Below are 22978 nucleotides of genomic sequence, written 5' to 3' on the forward strand. Positions count from 1 at the left end.
AACCCAGGTCTGTTCAGCTCATAGCCAAGTCCCTCAGCACCTCCACTCTGCAGCCTTATCAGACTTTTGATAGATACCTGCTTAGGCCTGGGTACCCCAGCATAGAGATTTAAGAGCAAAGACCCTTGGAGTCCAGAAAAAAAAAAAAAAAAAAAGATGGATGATCTCTAAATGAAGCAAATCCACCTGATTCCACTTGCTACATCGAGATGGTAGAACGTGTAACATGAAGTAAACAAGTTTACAATGAGGATCTCCTTCATGGCAGAACCAAACCTGGACCCAAGCCTCGAGCTTGGCATTTGGGAAACTTCCTTGGTTTCTTCAGTGGTTTCATGAAGCCATCACCCCCCGAAGCTCCACTTCTCCCCTCTGGCTTTGTTGCCAGCACCTGGTGCTCCTGAAGCTGCCCAGGGTGCCCCACCTCACCCACTTCATCCCACCTCACTCACCCAACAGGGCCTTCCCCGTTGAGGCCCCGATCCATGTCGAATGCCAGGTCCTTCTGTATGGACTCCTCCTCTGACTTCCTGGCATGGAGAAAAGCACAGAGTGAGGAATGGGGGCAGGAGTGAGTGGAAGAGGAATTCTCCAGAAAGACACCCAAACCTCTTCACCCAGAGGCCTGGCAGGGAGACAGTGAGGCACTTTCCAGAGTCAGCCCAAAGAGACCTTCTCCCAGAGCCATGGCCAGAGGGCAGAGAAACTGTTCCCCAGAGGCATTGCAAAGAGCCCCCCCAGGAGCTCACCTCCCAGACACGCCCCCAGCCTGGGGGAGGGAAAGAGAGCAAACAGGGAGGAGAAGCACTGGACAGTCCAAGTAGGAAGGCAGCCAGAAGTGAGCAGGAAGGAGAAACCGAGCGCCCCCCTCCTGCCATTCTAATCCCAGGGGACTGACCTGAAGGTGATGAGGTTGGTGTAGATGAGTGGGGGGCAAAAGAAGGCGAGAACCAGGGCCCAGATGGGAGTGGTGCTGTCCATCTCCCCCCACCACTTCTGTGTCAGCAGAGACTGTGGGGTGTGAGGAGGATTAGGAGCCTGAATCTACCCCACAGCCCCTTTCTAAAGACGCCAGAACTGGGCCACAGCTGCAGCATCAGCACAAGTGCTCAGGCAACTAGAACTACTGGGGATGGGGGGCAGGAGGTCAAAGGTGAGGATGACTCGCCCAAGGTTTTAGCTGGTAGAGTTAAACAGCCACCATTAACACAACATGCTAGATACCGGGCTAAGCCCTTCACATAGGTTAGCCCACATCCCCCTCACCACACTCCCAGAACCAGTAATGATATTTTCTCTTTTCACAGATGGCGTACGGGGAGGTTAAGCAAGAGGCCCAGGCTGGAATCCACGAGTTTAACCACTATTCGAAGCAAAGAGCTCTGGGTAAGTAGGTGAAATGCCAGCCAAATCATTCTGACAAGTGAGGATGGGGCTTCCTGTTGGGGTAAGTGGACTTCCTATATTGAGGGTAGGACTCTGAGCCCACCAGATTTTTTTCTTTTCTTTTCTTTTTTTTTTTTTAACTAAGCTTTACACCCAGTGTGGGACCTGAACCCTGAGATCCAGTGGCATGCTGTAACTCACTGAGCCAGCCAGTGTCACGCCCTTATCAGATTTACATTAAGGATACGGAGAAGAGTTTTAAATGTCAGGATGGACATGATGGGAGAGATGTGGAGGCAAGCAGGGCTTCCTGAAGGAGAAGACTTCCTATGGGAAAGGTGGGCTTCCTAAGCCAAAGTTTGTCTATGCCTAAAACACTAGGTAATTGTTCAGTGAGGTCATTTTAATTGTCAAGATCTGGAAGGGAGGACCCCTTAAGGAAGTGGGAGGGACTTCCTATAGATGACTAGGGCTTCCTTTGGGAGAAATGGGATTTCCTATGGGAGTGAGAGGACTTCCTGTGTGACAGATGGGACTTCCGGTGGTCACCAGGAATTTCTGTTCAGGAATAGAACTTTTTAGGAGGGTGGGCTTTGCTGTGGGAAGGATGGCTTTCCTGTGGCAGGGGGTGAGGCTTCTTCTGGGAAGCGCAGCCCTTCTGGGAGAGTTTCTGGAGGACAGGTGGTCTCCAGGAAGAGCGGAGGCTAGTCCAGACCATTCACTGCCCATGATGGCAGGGGCTTCTCCTCCATACTTCCCGAAGTTTCCAGGTGGGAACTGTGTGGGGTGTTGGCACCTCAGGTGCTTACCTGTACCCCATCCTGGGCAAAGAAGGCACGGGCATCAGCCTGCATGGCCAGCTGGAGGCAAGTGGCATCCCCCCAGAGTGGGCAGCGGCGGAGGAGCAGGCGAGCGGCCCGTTTCTCGCTGCTGCGGTAGCACTCACCGAAAAGGTCTGGCGCCGGGAGATTTACGTGGGAGGGAAGAAAGGGAGTGAGGACATGGTGTGAGAGGAAAGATGAGTGGATTGAGGAGGAAGGAGCAGGGTTGGGAGAAGAGGAGTGGGGAGATGCACAACCCCCTGCATGGCAGCTCCCTGTCCCCCGCCCGCCCCACACCCATGCCTTACTCACCAACGCCCAGACCCTCAAACTTGGCCGCCAGGTCTTTCCTCCGTGCTGCCTCCTCAGCCTCAGACTCCAGGCGTGCCAGCACTCGGAGCAGCAAACAGGCCCCAAGAGCTGAGGCCACTGCGTTAGAGCCCTGGAGAGGCAGAGAGAGGGTTCACAGAAGGGGAAGGGGAGGGGGCAAACCTATGGTCACAGGAAAAGGAAAGAACCAGAAGTCAGAAATTAACCAGGGTCATCAGTGGCCAAGGATGAGGTAGTGTTTGTATATGAATCTGGAAGGAGCTGGTGGTCATCGGGTGAAAAATGTCCACAGCAGGTTGTTCAGGGACCAAGGGCTGAGTCAGAGTTAGAATGACATCAGAGGTTAGAGACAGGTCAGGAAGTGGCTGGTGATGTCACCTAAAATGGCAGAATAGAGAACTTCAAGACTGTGTCTCTCCACAAAAGCAACAGATAAACTGCCAAAAGCTGCAACTTTCTCAGCGCTCCAGAACAGAACATAAAACTTACAACAAGTAGAAGAAAGCTCAGTGAAGAGAGAAAACACAAGTTTCAGCAAAAGAGCCCTGTGACATGTGAACTACTGCTGTCAAGTCCACAGCTCCAGGGCAGCCTGGAGGGCAACAGCCCACACTCTCAGTGCAAGCTGTTGCTACCAGAAGGGGCGAATCATATCTGACTCTCAAATCACTGTGGTTGCCCGTGTGGACTTAGCTGTCCCTGGAGGGTCAGCTCAAGGATTTGTCTTCATTTCACTGTTTTGGGGGCTTTTCCCCAAGCAGAAATGGCTCCCCAGGTAGTGTTTGAAAGCATTTCGAGACAAATGCATTAGCCTCAGCTGACTGAAGCCAAGAATAACAGTCAGGGTTCAGCAAAAACTGGATAGTGGGGAGGGAAGTGGCTGAGGAAGGAGCTACTCTGAGGAATAAGGGGCTTGAAGAGCTCCTATGTGGATCAGGGAAAGGCCACCTGCATGACCAAGACTGGGTGCAGGCTCAGAAAAGTCCAAAGAAAACCCTGAGCTTTTACCTCTTGCTGAACTTTCACCCCAGCAAAAGCAGGAAGTGAAGACTAAGACAGAACTGTAAACAGCCTGCCTGAGTATTGAAATACAGTTCCGACTTGGAGCCCGTCTGCAACCCAGCAGTGTTTTGCTTCCCAAACCCAGCCTGGGCACTTAAGGAATTCTCTGATGAGTCACTAGCTGGCTACCTAGCTAACAGAACAGGGACTTCAGTGGCCACACATGACAAAGCATACACGAAAGCAAAGCCTTTACACAAATAGTGCAGAAAAGTCACTAAGCAAACACCACCACCAATAAATAGCTCATAGCAAGCTACAACAAATCCCAGAGGAAAGGGTAAGCTGGTTTCTAGAGGTACAACATTATAATATTCAAAATGTCCAGTTTTCAACAAAAAACTATGAGGCTTGCAAAGAAACAAGAAATTATGGCATATTCCCAGGAATAAATTAATAATAATAATAACAATAATAATAGATAAAAGAAAGAAGGAAAAGAAAAGAAAAAATCAATAGAAACTGTCTCTGTCAAGCTCAGACTTTGGACTTAACTGCATAAAGATTTTAAATCAATTGCTTCACAAATGCTCAAAGAGCTGAAGGAAATCATGGACAAAAATGAAAGAAGTCCAGAAGAAGGATGTCTTACTAAACAAAGAATAGGAACAGAGAGAAAGAAATTATCAAAAAGGAATCAAGTAGAAATTCTGGAGATAAAAAGTACAATAACTGAAATGAAAAAATCATTAACAGGCCTCAATAGCAGCTCTGAGGAGGCATAAGAAAGAACATATGAAGTTGAAGACAGATCAGTTGAGATTATCTGGTTTGGGTGCAAAAAAACAAAAACCAAGAATAAAGAAAAATACACAGATCTGAAGAAACGTGTGGGGCACCATAAACCATACCAATATATGCATAATGGGAGTCCCAAAGAAGAAGACAGGGAGAAAGGGCTAGAAAAGAATATTTTGAGATTTTAAAAATATTTCAAAATATAAAGATATTTTGAGTTTGGGGGACTAAAACTCCCCAAATTTTGATGAAAGACATGAATCTACACATCCAACAGCAAAGAAAACAAAGCAGGATAAATTTTCAAAGAGATTCACACTGGAAAAACATTATCATCAGGGCACCTGGGTGGCTCAGTTGTTAAGCATCTGCCTTCAGCTTGGGTCATGATCCCAGGACCCTGCTTGGGTCCCACATCGGGCTCCCTGCTTGGCGGAAAGCCTGCTTCTCCCTCTTCCACTCCCCCTGCTTGTGTTCCCTCTCTCACTGTGTGTCTCTCTGTCAAATACATAAATAAATAAAATCTTTAAAAGAAAGAGAGAAAGAAAGAAAGATAGATAGATAGACATTATCATCAAATTGTCAAAAGCTGGGGGTGCCTGGGTGGCTCAGCTGTTAAGCATCTGCCTTTGGCTCAGGTCATGACCCCAAGGTCTTGGGTTCAAGCCCCGCATCAGGCTTCCTGCTCAGCGAGAAGCCTGCTTCTCCTTCTCCTGTTCCTTCTGCTTGTGCTCCCTCTCTGGCTGTGTTTCTCTCTGTCAAAAAAACAAAATCTTTTTTTTAAAAAATTGTCAAAAGCCAAAACCAAAGAGAGAATCTTGAAACCAGCCAAAGAGAAGTGACTCATCACACATAAGAAATCTCAGTAAGATTAACAAGTAGACTGTTGTGCTGAAAAAAAAAAAAAATTAGCAAGTAGGATTAAATAATGATAATATATATAATTTTAAAACTATAAAGCCCTCAGAAGATAACATGGGAATAAAACTTCATGACCTTGGATTTGGCAATGGTTACTTAGACATGACACCAAAAGCAAAAACAAAACCACAGACAAATTGGACTTGATCAAAATTTAAAACTTTTGTGAATCAAAAGACACTATGAACTGAGTTAAAAGACAACTCACAGCAAAGGAAAAGAGATCTGCATCATATACCTGATAAGGGATTAATATCCAGAGCATTTAAAGAACTCATACAACGCGGGGCGCCTGGGTGGCTCAGTGGGTTAAGCCGCTGCCTTCGGCTCAGGTCATGATCTCAGGGTCCTGGGATCAAGTCCCACATCGGGCTCTCTGCTCAGAAGGGAGCCTGCTTCCTCCTCTCTCTCTGCCTGCCTCTCTGCCTACTTGTGATCTCTGTCTGTCAAATAAATAAATAAAATCTTAAAAAAAAAAAAAAAAGAACTCATACAATGCAACCACAGAAAATAAGACAAACCAATTTAAAAAATGGGCAAAGCAGGGGGCAGGAGTGGCTCAGTCAGTTAAACATCTGACTCTTGATTTCGGCTCTAGTCATGATCTCAGGGTCATGAGCTTGAGCCCCTCATTGGGCTTTATGCCGGGTGTGGAGCCTGCTTAAGATTCCCTCTCTCTGGGGTACCTGGGTGGCTCAGTGGGTTAAAGCCTCTGCCTTTGGCTCAGGTCATGGCCTCAAAGTCCTGGGATCAAGCCCCACGTTGGGCTCTCTGTTCAGCAGGGAGCCTGCTTCCCCCTCTCTCTCTGCCCGCTTCTCTGCCTACTTGTGATCTCTCTCTGTCAAATAAATTTTTAAAAAATCTTAAAAAAGACTCCCCTTCTCTCCCTCCCCACTCACTTTCTCTCTCTCAAAAAAAGGGGAGGGCGACCAAAGGACTGAACAAACATTCCTCAAAAGATATGCAGATGGTCCATAAGCACATGAAAAGTTGCTCCATGTCACCAATCATTAAGGAAACAGGTCATATGAGGACAGCAATTACAAAAAACAAACCGAAAATACCAAGGGTTGGTAGAGATGTGGAGAAATTGGAACCCCTGTGCCTCGCTGGTGGGAATGTAAAAGGCGCGGCCTGTTACATACAGTATGTACACTGTATGTACATACACATACAGTGGAAGACAGTATGGTGTTTCCATTACAGCTTAAACCTAAAATTACTATCTGATCCGGCACCCCCATTCCTCGATGTGTCCTCAAAACAGCTGAGAGCAAGGACTCAAGCAGATACCTGCACACCGATGTTCCTTGCACTGTTATTCACAATAGCCGGAAAGCCCAAACAAGCCATGCGACCATCAAGAGGTGAATGGAGAAACAAAACATCACACGTTGACAAATGGAATATTTTCAGTAACAAAACGGAATGAGGCGCAGATATGCCCTGCAACTTGGAACACCCGTGGAAACACTATGCTAAGCATTAGAAATCAAGAGCAAAGGGCCACCTACGAGAAGGTTCCGATCTATAAACATCCCGAAGAGGCAACTCCAAAGTCCATAGGGATAGGGAGCAGCTTAGCCATTGCCAGGGGCTGGGGGAGGAGGCAATGGGGACTGAGTGCTAATTGGATATAAGGTTTCCTGTTGGGATGACGAAAATGTTCTGGAACTAGACAGACATGGCACAACTGAGTGTGCTAAAGGCTACTACTGAATCGTACAATTTTAAGTGGTTCAAATGGTGAATTTTATGTTATATGAATTTTACCTCAGTGAAAGATAATCTATATTTAACCCATGACTTGAGGGTTTAAAAACAACCCAAAGCTGAAGAAGTCCTGTCAAGATATTTCTTTTTCTTTTTTTTTTTAATTTTATTTATTTGAGAGGCCAGGGGAGAGAGAGAGAGAGCTCAAGCAGGGGGAGGGGCAGAGGGAAAAGCAGGCTCCCCACTGAGCAGGGAGCCCGATGCGGGGCTTGATCCCAGGACTCTGGGATCATGACCTAAGCTGGAGGCAGACGCTTAACTGACTGAACCCCCCAGGTCCCCCCCATCAAGATAGTTCTACAGCATAAAAATAGGTTCTCTCTTAAATTCCAATCAAATCTTATGACCTTTTTTCCTCTCAAATTTCCCAAATGTGTCCCAATGCCTCCATCCCACACGTTTTTAGTCTAGGCCCCCACCTTGGCTTCCTGGAAGCTTCCAGATCTACCTTCTTAGCTGATGTCCTTGCCTCTAGTGTGCAAGTGTAACTACGTTTAAATGACTCCCCATCAGCTCCGGGATACCGTCAAACTTCCCCATACAAGGAACCATTCCGAGAGAACGTGACTGATTCTCAGGTATGAACAAGGGGAAACGCAATTTGCATTGCTAGCGGAAAACACAGGTTAGGAGAACTGCACGATATTGGTGGGTGAAAAGGAGAAGTAGCAGGTGGAGTCACAGATCGGCAGGGAGGGGAGGCTGGGATGGGGGCCAGGGTGATGCTAGAGGTCGGGGACTCTTACTGCTCAGGCCCTGGGGTCCAGCAGGGATAAAGGACAGGAATACAGAAGAAAGGAGAATGCGAGACCAAAGCAGCACTCACCATCTCCCAGAAGTACATGGCCATCTGAGCTCTGTTCAGTAGCAGCGCCCAGAGGAGCAGGTCACTCCAGGGGGCCTGCCCGAGGATGGCATCCAGCATGAGCTCAGAGGGGGCCCTGTCCGACAGCAGACCTACCTGCAGGCAAGGGAGGCGTGGTGAGGACCAGCCCCTGACTCTGCCCAACCACCAGCTCCACCCTCATCCAGGGGCAAACCCCCAGATCCTTCAGTGCCTCCCCCCCACTCCCCACCCCCAGGCTCGCGGGCCTCGTCCTTACGCTCTCCCTGCAGCCTTGTCCCTGGTGGGGATCCCCGGCGCCCCCTGCGCTGTACCTCGGTGCACACGTCTCCCCCAGCAACATTCGCAGCACCTGCCCCACGTCAGGGGGTCGGGGCTCCACAGAGGATTTAAAGACTGGGCTTTTGGTGCCTGTGCCGTGGGACGCCTGGTCCAAAAGGCTGCGGATGAGCGAGTTGGGGGGCGCTGCGCTGTACAGCTGGGTCAGGCGTGCCGGGGTCAGGAAGTGGCCCACACTGAGGCCATGGGAGATGAGCAGACGCACGAACTCGGGCCGGTCATTCAGGAGGGCATCCATGAGGGAGGCTTCCAAGTGGATGGACTGGCAGGAGCGGGATGGATTGGGAAAGAGTTGAGCACACAGTCAGAATGCCAGGTGAGGTCAGACATTAAGGACAAGAGATGGGGTACAGAGCTATGAGTGACAGGTGTGTGGGTGGATGGATGGATGGATGGATGTATGGATGGATGAATGGATGGGAGGAAAGATGGGAACAGATGGACAATTAAGAGAAGGCTGGACAATAATGGAAGACAGAGCCAGATGCGGAAGAAGTCAGACAGGGAGGAGAGTGCATCCCCCTTGTCAAGACCCACAGCCCCCCAGGCCTGCCCCCTCACCCGCCATTCAATGTCCCCCCGGAAGAGTTCACTTTGCGCAATGTCCACACGATTCCAAGCCACAGCCAAACGCAACTCGTCCAGGTAAGCTGAAGCCTCTGAGCTCCCACAAGCTGAAAGAGTGAGAGGGAGAGGGGGCGAGAAGTCGGGGGTGGGAGGCGGGAACTTCAGATGAATGTCTGCTTTGCTTCAGTGGGAAATTACGTGACATTAAACCCCAAATGAAGGGGATGTTTTTGGGTAGCGTCTGGGGTCTTTAAATAGTCACGCTGTTGCCAGCATAAGATCGTTAAGCTCGGCACAAAGCAGACCAGCACTCTAGAGTCCTCAAGAAGAAGGAAAGGGAATCATGTATCCATTTCACACTTACTGATGTAGATTATGGACCAGGCAATGGGAGGGATGGAGAAAGACACTGGATACAGGCCCTGCCTTGAAGGAGGTCTTTCCAGAGAAGTGTGTCCAGGAACTACATAACTACCTTCCAAGGGATTGGTGCCCTCGCAGGTGGGCACAGAATATGATGAGGGGAGATGGCACTCACAGGGGTGTGGCGTGATCCAAGGGCGCCTCCTAGAGGACAGCATGCAGGTAGGGCTTTTGAAAGATGGGCATGATTTGGAGGTGCACATCTAAGATGAGAAAAGAAACTTCAAGGAAACAGGAGAAGCCTGAGCTAAGGTCTGCATGCAGGCAAGCGCAGGAAGGGACAGCAAACGTGAGTCACTCTGATTTCCTAGAAACATATGGGTATTTGTGAGAAGACAGAGAAATGAGCAGCAGAAAAGGAGGTGGGAAAAAATCAGAGCCTCAGCCGTGCTCTGGAAGGCCCTGGAGGTCATTAAGAAGAACGAGGAAAACCAAAGGCCTTTAAAACTTTGACGCAACAATTAACACATCCAAACATGTACGGCCAACAAGGGACCAGAAAAATCGGAAGCATCCAGCAAAGGTTCCAAAGAGAAGTCGAGCAAAGTCTAGGCACTGCTGGCGCCCAGAGCACCTGTGCCATGGAGTTAGTTTTGCTTTCTGTGTCCACTTGCTCCACATCAATTTCCGAAACAAAGGAGCGCCATTTTGGTTGTTCCAAAAACTGGAATGGCGGGACTACGCAATCTAGTGGAGTGCAGATGCACAATGGGCTCTGAGGCAGGCAGACCTGGGTTCCAATCCCAGCTCCAACAACACCAGTGAGCATCTTCAGAAAGCCACTGGACCTTGGGAGCCTCTGCTCCCTCATCTATAAAATGGGAATAATCATGGTCCCCCACTTGGCAGCACTGTTAATGGTGATAACTGTGGGATGGAATTTCAGAGAGGAATCTGCCACTGGGCCACCGGAAACTCAAAGGGGTTGAGGAGACAGGTCAAGAGAGAGGCAGTCACATGCCTAGGACAACATAACTTTATATACATATTTTATAAGTAGGCTCCATGCTGGGTGTGGAGCCCAGTGCAGGGCTTGAACTCACAACCCTGAGATTGAGACCTAAGCTGAGAAGAGTCAGACATTTAACTGACTGAGCCATCCAGGTGCCCCTATATTTCTTTTCAAAACCCAGAGAAGTGAATTCACGGTGGGATTTTCTAAGATTCTGTAGATCTCCCTGACTTTCCTCACAGTTTCAAGACAAGAAAAAAATATATATATCTCATTTCTATTCTGTCTTAACACATCTCTCCGTTTATCACCTAGACCTCCCCCCAACCCTTCATGCTCACCATGCCCCACATGGAGCTCAGCCCCGACCCTCCCTGGGTTCTGCATCTTAGGGTTGGCCCCTTTGTCCACCCAGTCAATGAGGCAGCCCCCCACCCAGCAACCCATGCCATCTCTGCCCCTCACTCCTTTCCTTCACATCCCCTAGCTCACCAATCCCCAAGTCCCATCCCTCTAGCCCCTCCCCAAACCCTCTCTGCCCTACACACCCCTGCAAGCAGGAATGGAGGATTATGGGCCAAAGGTCTGCCAACTGCTCGGCACCATGCCTGGGCTTATGCCACAGGGAGCATGCACCCCTTCCCCACTTCCTTCCTCACCTGCCGAAACCCCACCCAGTCAACTCCGCTATCACTGAGCCTGCCCAGCCGGCTCCAATATCCCCAGTGGAATGGGATTACTTCTACTTCTGCAGGCAATGGACTGATAACACTATCCATGCCTCTCCCAGGGCCTCCCTCTGTTCTCCCAAGAGCCTGGTGAGTTGGCTGCTGTGAAGTGAATCAAGTTTGCTCACTGACTGCCAGTCGCCCTTTATGGGATGTGGAGTTTTTACCTAAGTGGATGTTTTCCATGTAAAACTCCATGTAAAACACCCCTCCCCCCCACCTCAGCCCCACAGAGTTTTGGAATCCTCCTTACCATTTATTTACCCTACCTTCCCATCTCACTAAGTCTGGATTCTTAGCTCTTCAGAACCCATTTAAATAGCTCCTCGTCCTTGTCTCTTTACTGACAACAGTTTTCCTCACCATGCTTTGGTCTTCCATTTTACTTAAGGTTGTTTCCAAAAAACTCTGGTAGGATCTGTGGTCCTTCAGAGCAAGAAATGGGCCTGCTTTAGTCTCTGGAGCCTAGGGTGATGTTTGTTAAATGAATAAATGATCCCCATCCCCAACCTCTACCAGGTGGCCATTCTGCTGCCTACTTTGGTTTTCATCAGCCATTCCTGTAGTAAAATATCAGTTCCTCCATGGGAGACAGTACTTTGGTTCATCTCTGACTCCTCTACCCCTTAGTGCCTAGCATATGGGAGCCACGTAGGAAAGGAAGAAAGGGCAGTGTGGGTAGATAGATGAAAGGATGGATGGATGGATGGATGGATGGATGGATGGATGGATGGATGGAAGGATGGATGGGTGGATGGATGGATGGATGGATGGGTGGATGGATGGATGGATGGATGGATGGGTGGATGGGTGGATGGATGGATGGATGGGTGGATGGATGGATGGATGGATGGAAGGATGGATGGGTGGATGGATGGATGGATGGATGGATGGATGGTGGATGGATGGATGGAAGGATGGATGGGTGGATGGATGGATGGATGGATGGATGGGTGGATGGATGGATGGATGGATGGGTGGATGGGTGGATGGATGGATGGATGGATGGATGGATGGGTGGATGGGTGGATGGAAGGATGGATGGATGGATGGGTGGATGGGTGGATGGATGGATGGATGGATGGATGGGTGGATGGATGGATGGATGGATGGGTGGATGGGTGGATGGATGGATGGATGGATGGATGGGTGGATGGATGGATGGATGGATGGATGGGTGGATGGGTGGATGGAAGGATGGATGGATGGATGGGTCAAAAATGGGAGGATGGAAGAGTGAGTGGTTGGAACTGTCAATGGATATGTGGACAGACAGGTGGAAGGATGATTGGCCGGAGAGAAGAATGAAGGATGAGTGGAACAATGGGTAGATGGAAAGAGCACTGTACAGACAGATGGAGGGGTGCATACATGAATCCAACAGGAAGAAAACAATTTGGGATATAATGAAAGTATCATGGGAAAGCTGTCCAAATAGCACCATGCAAATCCCCAAGAAATGCTCCCAAGGGAAATAAGAAAAAGGAAAGAGATAAAAAGGAGTCCAACTTTAGATTAGAGAAGATAAAGTCCCCAGACCAGGAAAGGTGTCCGAAGTTGAGCTGAGAGGGGAGGAGAATTTGCGGGTTCGAGACTTACCCTTGACAAGGGCCTTCAAGACGATGGTCTCAAATTCCTCAGGGCCGTCCTCAGATGAATAGACTGTCAGCAGCTCCTTCCGGGTCATGATCCTCTCCACCTGCAGAACACCACGTTCCACACCCCCCTGCCCAATGCCACCTGTCCCTCTCCACAGAGTCACAGGAGACCATTCCCTCCAGGACCTAGTAATCTAGATCCCCGGCACCCTCTACTCCCAAAAGCTGGGAATCTGGGCCCCTAGGCCTCTCCACCCTCAAATCACGGAGTCTGGGCCTCCATTCTCCTTTTCCCTGGGATCCAGGCTCCCAAGTCCTCAGTATCCTCATCCCTCAAGACCCAGGGATCTGGGTCCCTAGCTCCCTCCCATCTCAGGATTCAGAGCTGGGCCCCCAATTTCATACCTGGGCCTGCAGGACCTCAGGGTCCCCTTTGGGGAAGAAACGCTTAATCCGATCCCGGGCTTCACCTCGCCTGCTCTCCCCTCTCCCTGGAGCCACAGTGTCCTCCAGGATCTCTGCCAGGCAGTCTGCAGCTCCCCCAGACCCAGCCACCAGGAGGCAGGGGAGCTGAGCCTGGGTAGCATTCTCTATCCGCTACAGGACAAAAAGGGCAGTCTGATCAGGGAAGGAAGGTGTTCATCGCACCCAGAGTCCAGATCCCCAGCCCTGTCCTCCCCGGAGACTCAGAAGCCAGGAGTCAGGGCCTCCAGCTGCCTCTCCACCTAGACTTTATACCTTTAACATCTTCTCATCACCATCGATCAAGAGGAGGAGGACAGGGATGTCAATTCCAGTCCCTGAGGAGAAGAGAGCAGGGGGCTTCGTCACCTCCCATGAGTCCTTGCCAGGGATGGGAAAGAACCACATTTCCCATGAGTCCCTGGGACAAATTTGACTCCTGCCTAATCCTGTGTCCTGGGGCCCACAGGAATCATCATATATTTTTTTAAAGATGTTATTTGTTTATTTGATGACAGAGATCACAAGTAAGTAGAGAGGCAGGCAGAGAAAGAGAGAGAGGAAGGGAAGCAGGCTCCCCGCTGAGCAGAGAGCCTGATGTGGGGCTCGATCCCAGGACCCTGGGATCATGACCTGAGTCAAAGGCAGAGGTTTAACCCACTGAGCCACCCAGGCACCCCATGGGAATCGTCATATCTTTAAGCAGGTTAGGCAGGACCAGATTTTGAACAGCAATACTTGACTTCCCAGGGAAGGGAGGGGCTGGGGCCTGCACTTCTAGGTTCCCAAATGAGGCAGGTATTTATGGCATAAGTCACTCCTGTAATTAGTTAACAGCCCAGGAGCCAAGAAAGGATGGAAGTTTAAACAGAAATGAAGGAAATAAGAAAAAGGAAGCTCTAGGGGCACCTGGCTGGCTCAGTTGGTAGAGCACATGACTCTAGAGGGGGACTGTGAGTTTGGACCCCATATTGGGTGTAGAGATTACTTAAAAATAAAATAAAAGAAAGAGGGTGCCTGGGTGGCTAAGTCAGTTAAACATCTGCCTTCGGCTCAGGCCAAGATCCCAGGGTCCTGGGATTGAGTCCCACATCAAGCCCTCACTTTGAGCCCCGCATCAGATGCCCTGCTCGGCAGGGAGCCTGCTTCTCCCTCTGCCCCTCACCCCTCTCCCCTCCTGCTCTCTCTCACTCGCTCTCTCTCTCTCAAAAACAACTAAATAAAATCTTTAAATGAAAGAAAGAATAAGGGGCGCCTGGGTGGCTCAGTGGGTTAAAGCCTCTGCCTTCGGCTCAGGTCGTGATCCCAGGGTTCTGGGATCGAGTCCCACATCGGGCTCTCTGCTCAGCAGGGAGCCTGCTTCCCTCTCTCTCTCTGCCTGCCTCTCCATCTACTTGTGATTTCTCTCTGTCAAATAAATAAATAAAATCTTTAAAAAAAAAAAAAGAAAGAAAGAATAAACTATCTAAATATAATACATTTCTAAAGCCTAACAACAAAATCATGTAAGACAGTTTACTACTAATTCTATTCCCAGTAAAATAACAAATATTACTTCTTTTCACACTCATCCAGGAGTTTTGAGCTAATGGAATGACGCAAGGAAGTAAAATCGGAAAGCTGGAAGAGACAAAGTTATCTATTGGAAGAAAACCTGACTTAGATTCTCAGAAAATTGGAGAAACTGCACTCAAAATAAATAAATATTCTGGGTATGGTGCAAAAACAATGAATACTGTTACACTGAAAAGAAATAAAAAATGTAAAAAATAATATAAATAATATAAATAAATAAATACAGGGGGATAAATAAATAAATATTAGTAAGATAATTTGGTAAGACGATTGATACCAAAAAAATACACAAAAATCAAAAACTTTCCTCCAAACTAGTAATGTCCCTTATTCATGTTTTCATAAAAATGATAAATTACCAAAAAAAAAAAAAGATAAATTACCTGGAAATGAATTCATCCATAAAGGTATGAGATTTTTTTTTTAAGATTTTTGTTTATTTATCTGACAGACAGAGATCACAAGTAGGCAGAGCAGCAGGCAGAGAGAGAGGAGGAAGCAGGCTCCACGCTGAGCAGAGAGCCCAATGCAGGGCTCAATCCCAGGACCCTGAGATCATGACCCAAGCTGAAGGCAGAGGCCTTAACCCACTGAGCCACCCAGGCGCCCTAGGTATGAGATTTTTATGAGGAAACTGACAAACCTTACTTAAGGACCAGGCTTAAATAAAGGGGAAAACAAACACCACGTTAAAATATCAAAAAGTGACATAAAATTCAATGCAGCTTGGGGAAAAGAGGGGGGAAAAACATGTGTGGAGGTGTTTTCCCTTTTTTCTTTCTTTCTTTTTTAATTTATTTATTTGAGAGAGAAGGATAGCATGTGAGAGAGAGAGAGCACAAGCAGGGTGAGGGGCAGGGGGGAGGGAGAAACAGGCTCCCTGCTCAGCACAGAGTCCTAGGTGGGACTCCATCCCAGGACCCCGAGATCACGGTCTGAGCTGAAGGCAGTCGCTTAACTAACAACCACACAAATGCTCCTCTTTCTTTCCTTTTTAAGATTTTTTTTTTCCTTTTTTAAGTAATCTCTATACCCCATGTGGGGCTTGAACTCACAACCCCAGGTTCAAGACTCACAGGCTCCACTGACTGAACCAGCCAGGTACCCCATGCCCCTCTGGTCTTTTTTTTTTTTTTTTTTAGTATTTTATTTATTTATTTGACAGAGAGATGGAGAGCACAAGTAGGCAGAGTGGCAGGCAGAGGGAGAGGGAGAAGCAGGCTCTCTGCTGAGCAGGGAGCCCAATGCGGGGCTCGATCCCAGGACCTTGGGGTCATGGCCTGAGCCGATGACAGAGGCTTAACCCACTGAACCACCCAGGTGCCCCTGTTTTGTTTTGTTTTTAATTGGAGGGTTAAAACATTGACTTTCAGACTTTCTTCTTTTTTTTAAAGATATTATTTATTTATTTTCCCATTTATTTATTTGACAGAGAGAGAGATCATAAGTAGGAAGAGAGGGAGGTGGGGTTGAGGGGTGAAGCAGGCTCCCCGCTGAGCAGAGAGCCCGATGGGGAACTTGATCCCAGGACCCTGAGATCATGACCTGAACTGAAGCAGAGGCTTAACCCACTGAGCCACCTAGGCACCCTCCCTTTTTGATATATGCATTTAAATCTACAAATTTCCCTCTAGACACCACTTTGGCTGCATCCCTAACAGGCTCTGTAGGTCATACATTTCTTACCATCCAGTTCAAAATATTTTCTTGCTTTTTTGTTTTTTTTTGACCCGTGAGTTATTTACTGACCCCAACTTGTGCAACGAATCTCACAGAAATAACACAGACTACAACAAGCCAGACTCGAGAATGTGCAGGTGCTGTAGGATTCTGTCCACAGGCATGGAGAAGCGGCCAGAACCCCTCCCTGCACTACCGGAGGGCGGGGGGACCCTCGCGGCCAGAAGGAAAAGGCTTCTTGGGGCCGGTGATAGGTTTCTTGATCTGGGTGCTGGTTTCACACATGGGTTCAGTTTCTTAAAACTTTACCAAGCCATCTGCTTTCATGTCGTTTAGATTTCGAGTCAAATATTTTTTTAAAAACAGAGCAAATAGTGGGAGAAGGTACTAGACTGAAGGTAACTCTTCAGCCCCTCAATCCCCAAACCTCAACCAGACTGGACCATGGGGACCCTGAGCCTCACACCGTGGTCCCCTGTGGAGGAAGCCACTCACCACCCACGCCAGTCTTCTGCTGCGCGACGAAGGACTCGAATCGGAGGCGAAAGCGGTTCTCGCCGCCCAGGCGGCCATGGGTGCCGTCGTCCACCAGGAAGAAGGCTGAGTAGTTGTAGTCGAGCGGAAATTGGACCCCATCCTCGCGGTCGCCACGCCACGGGTACCTCGCAGGGAATGAGCCCTGGGTGACAATTGGCCAGACCAAAGAGTTTTTTCCATCAGGACCAGGACAAACAGGAGCCCCTCCTCCCTCAGACTCTGGTCAGAGGCCCCAGACCCTCCTCCCTCGGACCCAGGGATCTAGGCCCTTAGCCCCTCCTCCCTCAGACCCAGGGGTCCGGGCCCCCAACCCCTCCTCCCTTGGACCCAGGGATCCAGGTCCCCAGCCACTTCCTCCCACAGACTCAGGATTCCCACCCCCTCCTTTTCCAAGACTCCGGGTCCCACCTTGGGGTTAGTGAGGGCATCTCTATTCCGAACCACGCCCCAGGGGGCCACGCCCATGGCCACCACCTTGGTACCCCCAGTGCTGGCCGTCTGGTGGTCCCGCACAGCCACACCAACGTGCCGGCCGATGCCCCTGTGCAGACCCCCGGTGACAATCCAGGCCCCTGCCCAGAGACCCAGAGAGTGACAGTGAGGTCCAGAGACACGGGTGTGCAGGGACAGAAAGAGGGAAGAGAGAGGAAGACCAAAATAGCCTCACAGCTGGGGGAGACCGCATCCACCCCAGAGAAGTAGGGGGCAGGGGCCCCAGACTCAGGGGGCACAGCCAGCCCCCAGCCTCAGTCACCTGTGCTCTGGGCAGCCCGCACCAGCCCGCGACGCAGCAGGTCCTGCAGCCAGGTCTGGAGGATGGGGCCCCCTGACCCCCCCAACACTGACACCACCAGGTTTGGGGCCGGGAAGCCCCATGTGCGGGTGACCAGATTATACACGGTAGCTGGATCCGTGCGGTCGGAGAGCCGGAGGAACTGCGGACACACAGAAGGGGAGGACATGGGGAAAGGGACACCGACAGAGAAGGGGACAGAGACACAGAGAACAGAGATCCAGACAGAGAAGGATGAGGGGAACAGTAACCCAGGAGGAAAGGACAGAGACCCAGAGAGAAGGCAACAGACTTAGAAAAGACAGGGGTGGAGGGAGAGAGATTCCGGGAGAGGGGAAGACAGGGATGGGCAAACAGGGAGAGCATTCAGCAGCGGCAACCCCAGACTCTGACGGGGGTGTGGGGGGTATGCAGCCCGGCTCGCCGACCCCGGCCCTGCCCAGACATGCAGGCCTCACATTGCTGGCCTTGCGGCCGGCGCCCAAGAAATCCAGGTCCCCGTAGGCATCGGTCGGCTTCTCTGTGGTGTGCAAGTCACTGTCCCACACGGTCACCACGGCTGCCCCGAAGGCATCCTCCACAGCCACGGACGGGTGGGCGCTCCGGGGACGCCCGCACTGGCACAAGTCTCCTCTGGGGAGGAGGGGGAAGGGGAGCATGAACCCCAGGGGTTCTCTATTCTGAACCACGCCCCAGGGGGCCACGCCCATGGCCACCTCCATACCCCTGACTCTAAGGATCCTGTAGAAGCGCCCCCCTCCCCACAGGTAGACGCATAGTCCGTGCGGACTCTGGCGCTGCCTGGCGCTGGGGACAAAGTACAGCCCGAGCCAAACAGGCCAGCAGAAGGGAGCCACAGGGGCTCAAGGAAGCCGAGCGGGGAGGAACCCCGGCCCCCCTCACCGTGCTGCACTGCCCCAGCACCACCAACCATCAGGGGCCAGCCTGCTGCCCCCAGTCCAAACAAGAGAGAACCCTCGAGAAGGAAAAGCCAGAGGTTTCAGAGAGCACTCAGAGGCGGGGGCAGCTGTGGGACATTAGGGTTCACCTCCCTGAGCCCCCATTTCCTCCTCAGATCCAGACAACAGTAAGGCAGTGAAATCACACGGTGCGAACTAAACAGAGGGCTGCGTGGAGAAACCACTGGCCCCAAGGGGGGCGGAGCTTCACACAACCTTGCCTTATTGGTGCCGCATCACTGTCAAGGGGGGAGGCTTCCGGGGCGCTAGAATGTCTGCAAGGCCTAACCCTTCGCTACTCTTTTGTCTGTTCTGAGTTGTTTTTGTTTTTTAAGTTTACTTATTTAAGTACTCTCTACACCCAACGTGGGGCTTGAACCCACGGCCTATATAGATCCAGAGCTGCCTGCTCCCACCAACTGAGCCAGCCAGGAGCCCTGCAGCCCTGCTTCCTTTTTTTTTTTTTTTTTTAAACAGAGAGAAGTCTCCGAAAATTGGGCTGCCAACACCGTCCAGTTAGAAGGAAAATACCTTCATTTGCTTCTCATTGTGACGGTCTTCTGTGGCTTCTTTCTTTCTCTTTGCAGCAAATGGAAGCTTTTTCATTTATGGTTATCAGAAACGAAACTAATGTTTCCCTTAAATGCACAAGTAGCCCTTGCGTCCCTTAAATAAATGGACAAGGGATGGGCCTCAGAGTTTTCAAGAGCAAGCAACATAGGTTTGGGGAATGAAGAATTCACTTGAAAATGTATCTACATCTCTTTGGTCCTGATTCCAGACGGGACTGCAGATAGCAGAGGAGACCCCAGTCTACAAAAGCAGAGTGAGCTTTGACTTAAGGACCAATTTCACAGAATACCACTGGGGGTACACGGATCTGTTAAAAGCTGTAAAGATGCTGAAACAACGGCTATCAATCCACACCTGGGATGGACGGAGCACACTCAGCCCGGCTCTTGGAGCAGTGTGTACAGTGAAGGACACATCCTTTCTCATTTCTGAGTCCATCTCCAGGGACCCAGCATGCCTCAGGTGACCCTCTTGGTCCTTTCACTTATCTCGGTCCCATCCCTAGACCCATTCATTACCTTCCATCTACTTCCCACTAGTCCTTGTAGATAAAACTTCTGCATGGAATGTTCCAGAACTTAAGCTGTCTAGTCTAGTTGACTTTAGTCACATGTGGCTCATTACATTTAAATAAATTAAAGTTAAATACAATTAAGAATACAGTTGCTAGGTCACTCTGGCCACATTTCAAGTGCTTGGGAGCCACATGGGGCCAGTGGCTGCCATACTGGACGTGGATATAGAACATTTCCCCCATTGCAGAAAGTTCTGGTGGACAGAACTGGCAGAATCCCCACTCTGCACTTCTCACCTCCTACCCCTCTTTCTCTATGTGGCCACTGAAGATGACACTGTTTCTGACAACATCAGCAAGGACCAGCATATCCCCAAACACAACGGCCTCTATTCAGGTCTCGTGTGACCATAAAATGGCACTGGTCACAGCTCAAAGACTGATTCTAAGAAACCTTTTCTGTCCCTTGGCAGGGCTCGCCTGCTCCCCTGGCTGCCTTGTCCCTGCCACATCTGTAGCTTTTCTCTTTCTCGGTGCCTCCCTCGAGTGGAGGTGTTCCCAGAAGCCCAGACATGGCTTCCCTGCATGGATCTCAAAGTTGATGCCCCAGGGGCCAAGAAAGTAATTTAGGGGAAAGAAGCATCAGGTGGGGGAGCGCCCGGGTGACTCAGTCAGCTAAGCATCTGCCTCTGGCTCAGGGCATGATCTCGAAGTCCTAGGATTGAGCCCTGTGCCCTGCTCAGTAGGGAGCCTGCTTCTCCCTCTGCCTCTGCTGCTCCCCCTGCTTGTGCTCTCTCTCTCTCAAGTAAATAAATAAAATCTTTAAAAAAAAAAAAAAAATTAAAGTTCTCTTCTGTGCAAAAAAAAGGCTATAGAGTTGCTAGCACACCTTCCCCAACTTTGCACATATCCCCCCGCTCCAACATTTCACCTTCTACAGTTTCAGTTACCATCTTCAGCTAAGACTTCTTGAATGCTAGACAGAAGTCACAGACCCAGGTCTGCGGTGTCCTCTAGTCCCCTCCAAGGCCCCTGACACGTGAAGATCCACGCTGAGCTTGGAAATACTCCCCAGACCCACTCATCCTCCTGGATTCCCCATCCTGGGAACAACCCCACTGTCTCCCGGGTCGCAGACCAGATGTAGAGGACCCATCCTCTCCCATCCTCCCCTCCTCTTACTCCTCAAATCCAGCAGTCCCCAAGCTCCTGTCCCCATCCCCATCCTGTGTCCCCACAACTGAGCCAGCCAGGAGTCCTGCCGCCCTGGCTCAGCCCTGGCTCAGGCCTCTTCCCAACCCAGCCTCTCTTGTGGCTTCTCGAACTCCTCTTCATCCTCACACAATCCCCAGAGGCTCTTTCCACACTCAGAGCTGATCCCGCCCCTCCCACTGCTCCCCAGCACCCCAGGCCAAGGTCCAGGTTCTTGAGGCCCAGTGACATCTGGCCTGCCCTCCTCCATGGAGACCTCCCGCACCTTGAACTTTGCACATGTTCTTCTCACGCCTTTAAATGCACGCTCTCCTCTCCCTGCTGCCAGCTCATCCTTCAGACGCCTCACCAGCCCCTCCTCCTCCAGAAGCCACCTGTGACACCCTGTGTGCCCTCCTCAGCCACAGCCAGACCGGAGAGGGCCCAGCTGCTCGTCATTCCAAGCTCCCATCTCTCTGCCTTAGTCCTCATCCCACCAGACCAGAGGTCCCTACACTGCCTTGGCCACACTCCCCACCAGTAAAAAGGTCTGGAGCACTCGCCCCCAGTAACATCCGTCTGTTTATTTGGGCATCATTGCAAGCCTTACTGAACTACTATGTTCCCAAGACTCACTAAGTAAGGAATGGTGACATCTCCCATGCCCCCAACGATGGTCTTGAAAACAACTTCAAAGCCAGAATCCACTGGAGAGACCGTCCCTGAAAGCTAGGGGCTCCCCGAGATAGGCAAATGCTGCACGGGCCTCATGCAAGTGTCCCCAGCCACCAAGCCCAAGCACAGGGCCTCCCCCCAAAGTAACTGCTACCTTCCAGGGGTCATCGTGGGCATTTTCCAGCACCAACGACAGGCTGGGCCCCGTTCCAGAAATTCACAAGCAGGTACTTGTTTAAATCCTCACAACAAATGCCCACTCAAGACGTAAGGCCTGGCTTTATGTGCAGGTGACAGATGAGGCCCAGGGAGATGAAAGGATTTACCCAAAGCCATACAGCACCAGTCCCGGGTGACCTCTGAACCCTGCCAGGGCCTGTGCTCCTGATAATTACGGTCCCTTGGGAGCACTGACTGCAGGCTTATTGGATGAATGAATGAATGAAGAACAAACGAATGAATGAATGAAACAAACAGCCTAAAGAAAAAGAAAGTGACTTAAGAAGACGCAGAGAAGAGACACAGGGAAGGAAAGAAACAGAACCAAGCCTGGGGCTTTAACACTGACCCTGCCCAAAGGGAAGTTGGAAGAGTCTGCACGGACCCAAACCCTCCCTAAACCGTCCCACTGGGGAGAGCGCCACCAGGGCACGCCCTTGGAAGTGACCGCAGTGACAGGAGGGCGGGGTCAGCAGGCCGGGGACGCTCTGGGGTCGATCCCAGGGGCGAACTCCTCACCCCGCATCTGTGGGGTCAACGATGAATGTCGTGCACGTCTTCTTCTTGAAGATCTTGGGGATCCAGCTCTGGGGACAGGAACAAGGGGTGGGAGGGCTCCAGCTCAATCCTATGGATACGAGTCCCCCATCCCGCACCGTTCCCCGGACCCAGGAGTCCGGGACCCCAGCGCCTTCCTCTCCCAGCCTCAGGACTCCCTTGGCCCCCCACTCCTCTCTGTCCCCAAGGACCCAGGAGTCCAGAGCCCCCCAACCTCCGGGATCCCGCACCCCAACCCCTTCCTTCGTCTAAACCAAGAATCTGGGTCTTCAGCACCCTCCTCGCTGGGAACCCGGAGGCCAAGCCCGGGAGTCCGGCCGCCGTACCTGCTCCTTCTCTGGACCCACCATGCTGCTGCAGCCGCCGCAACCTACCCGGCTCCCCACATTCCCTCCACCAACCCCGATTCCAGACCCGCCCAGGACAAACCGGATCCGCCACTTCCCAGCCGGGGCGGGGCCAGGTCTGGGGGGTGGGGCGGGGAGTCCTGCGGACGCGAAAACGAGAGGCGGGGCAAAGGGGCAGTCGCACTGGCCAGTCGAAGACCCAGAGGGGGCCAGAGAGCCAGAAAGAGGGGGCCAGAGAGCCAGAGAAGGGACAAGAGACTGAGAGAGGGAAAAGGAACCAGAGAGAAGAGGACAGGACCCAGAAAAGGGATGTCAGAGGCAGGAGAGAGAGAAACGGAGATTGGGGCGGGGAGGAGGGAAACAGAGACCCAAGATGGAATGCCAAAGGTAGGGAAGGGGGTACATTAATCCAT

General features: G+C 50.9%; 1 protein-coding gene across 4 annotated transcripts in view; it reads right to left on the bottom strand.

Moving 5' to 3' along the window:
• Window positions 1-22821, bottom strand: part of TRPM4 (transient receptor potential cation channel subfamily M member 4) — a 38275-nt gene extending 15454 nt beyond the window's left edge. The window contains exons 1-16 of one of the 4 annotated variants that reach the window (XR_006605809.1): window positions 22545-22821; window positions 22180-22247; window positions 17988-18162; window positions 17491-17671; window positions 17145-17308; window positions 16695-16878; window positions 13221-13282; window positions 12888-13079; window positions 12484-12583; window positions 8776-8888; window positions 8135-8476; window positions 7858-7992; window positions 2520-2649; window positions 2196-2341; window positions 899-1011; window positions 453-530 (exon numbers count right to left, since the gene is read on the bottom strand). Coding sequence is in view for 3 of the 4 variants with exons in the window: in XM_013063983.2 (XP_012919437.1) it covers window positions 453-530; window positions 899-1011; window positions 2196-2341; window positions 2520-2649; window positions 7858-7992; window positions 8135-8476; window positions 8776-8888; window positions 12484-12583; window positions 12888-13079; window positions 13221-13282; window positions 16695-16878; window positions 17145-17308; window positions 17491-17671; window positions 17988-18162; window positions 22180-22247; window positions 22545-22568 (2207 nt within the window). In the remaining variant the exon portion in view is untranslated. Of the gene's footprint in view, window positions 1-452; window positions 531-898; window positions 1012-2195; window positions 2342-2519; window positions 2650-7857; window positions 7993-8134; window positions 8477-8775; window positions 8889-12483; window positions 12584-12887; window positions 13080-13220; window positions 13283-16694; window positions 16879-17144; window positions 17309-17490; window positions 17821-17987; window positions 18163-22179; window positions 22248-22544 lie in introns of those variants that run through there. The other 3 variants (XM_013063983.2, XM_013063984.2, XM_045077041.1) reach the window with 3 other exon arrangements.
• Window positions 22822-22978: the final 157 nt, after the last annotated feature.

The sequence above is a fragment of the Mustela putorius genome, unplaced genomic scaffold, assembly GCF_011764305.1.
Source record: "Mustela putorius furo isolate JIRA1106 unplaced genomic scaffold, ASM1176430v1.1 tig00000196_pilon_pilon_pilon, whole genome shotgun sequence".
Classification (NCBI taxonomy): Eukaryota; Metazoa; Chordata; class Mammalia; order Carnivora; family Mustelidae; genus Mustela; species Mustela putorius.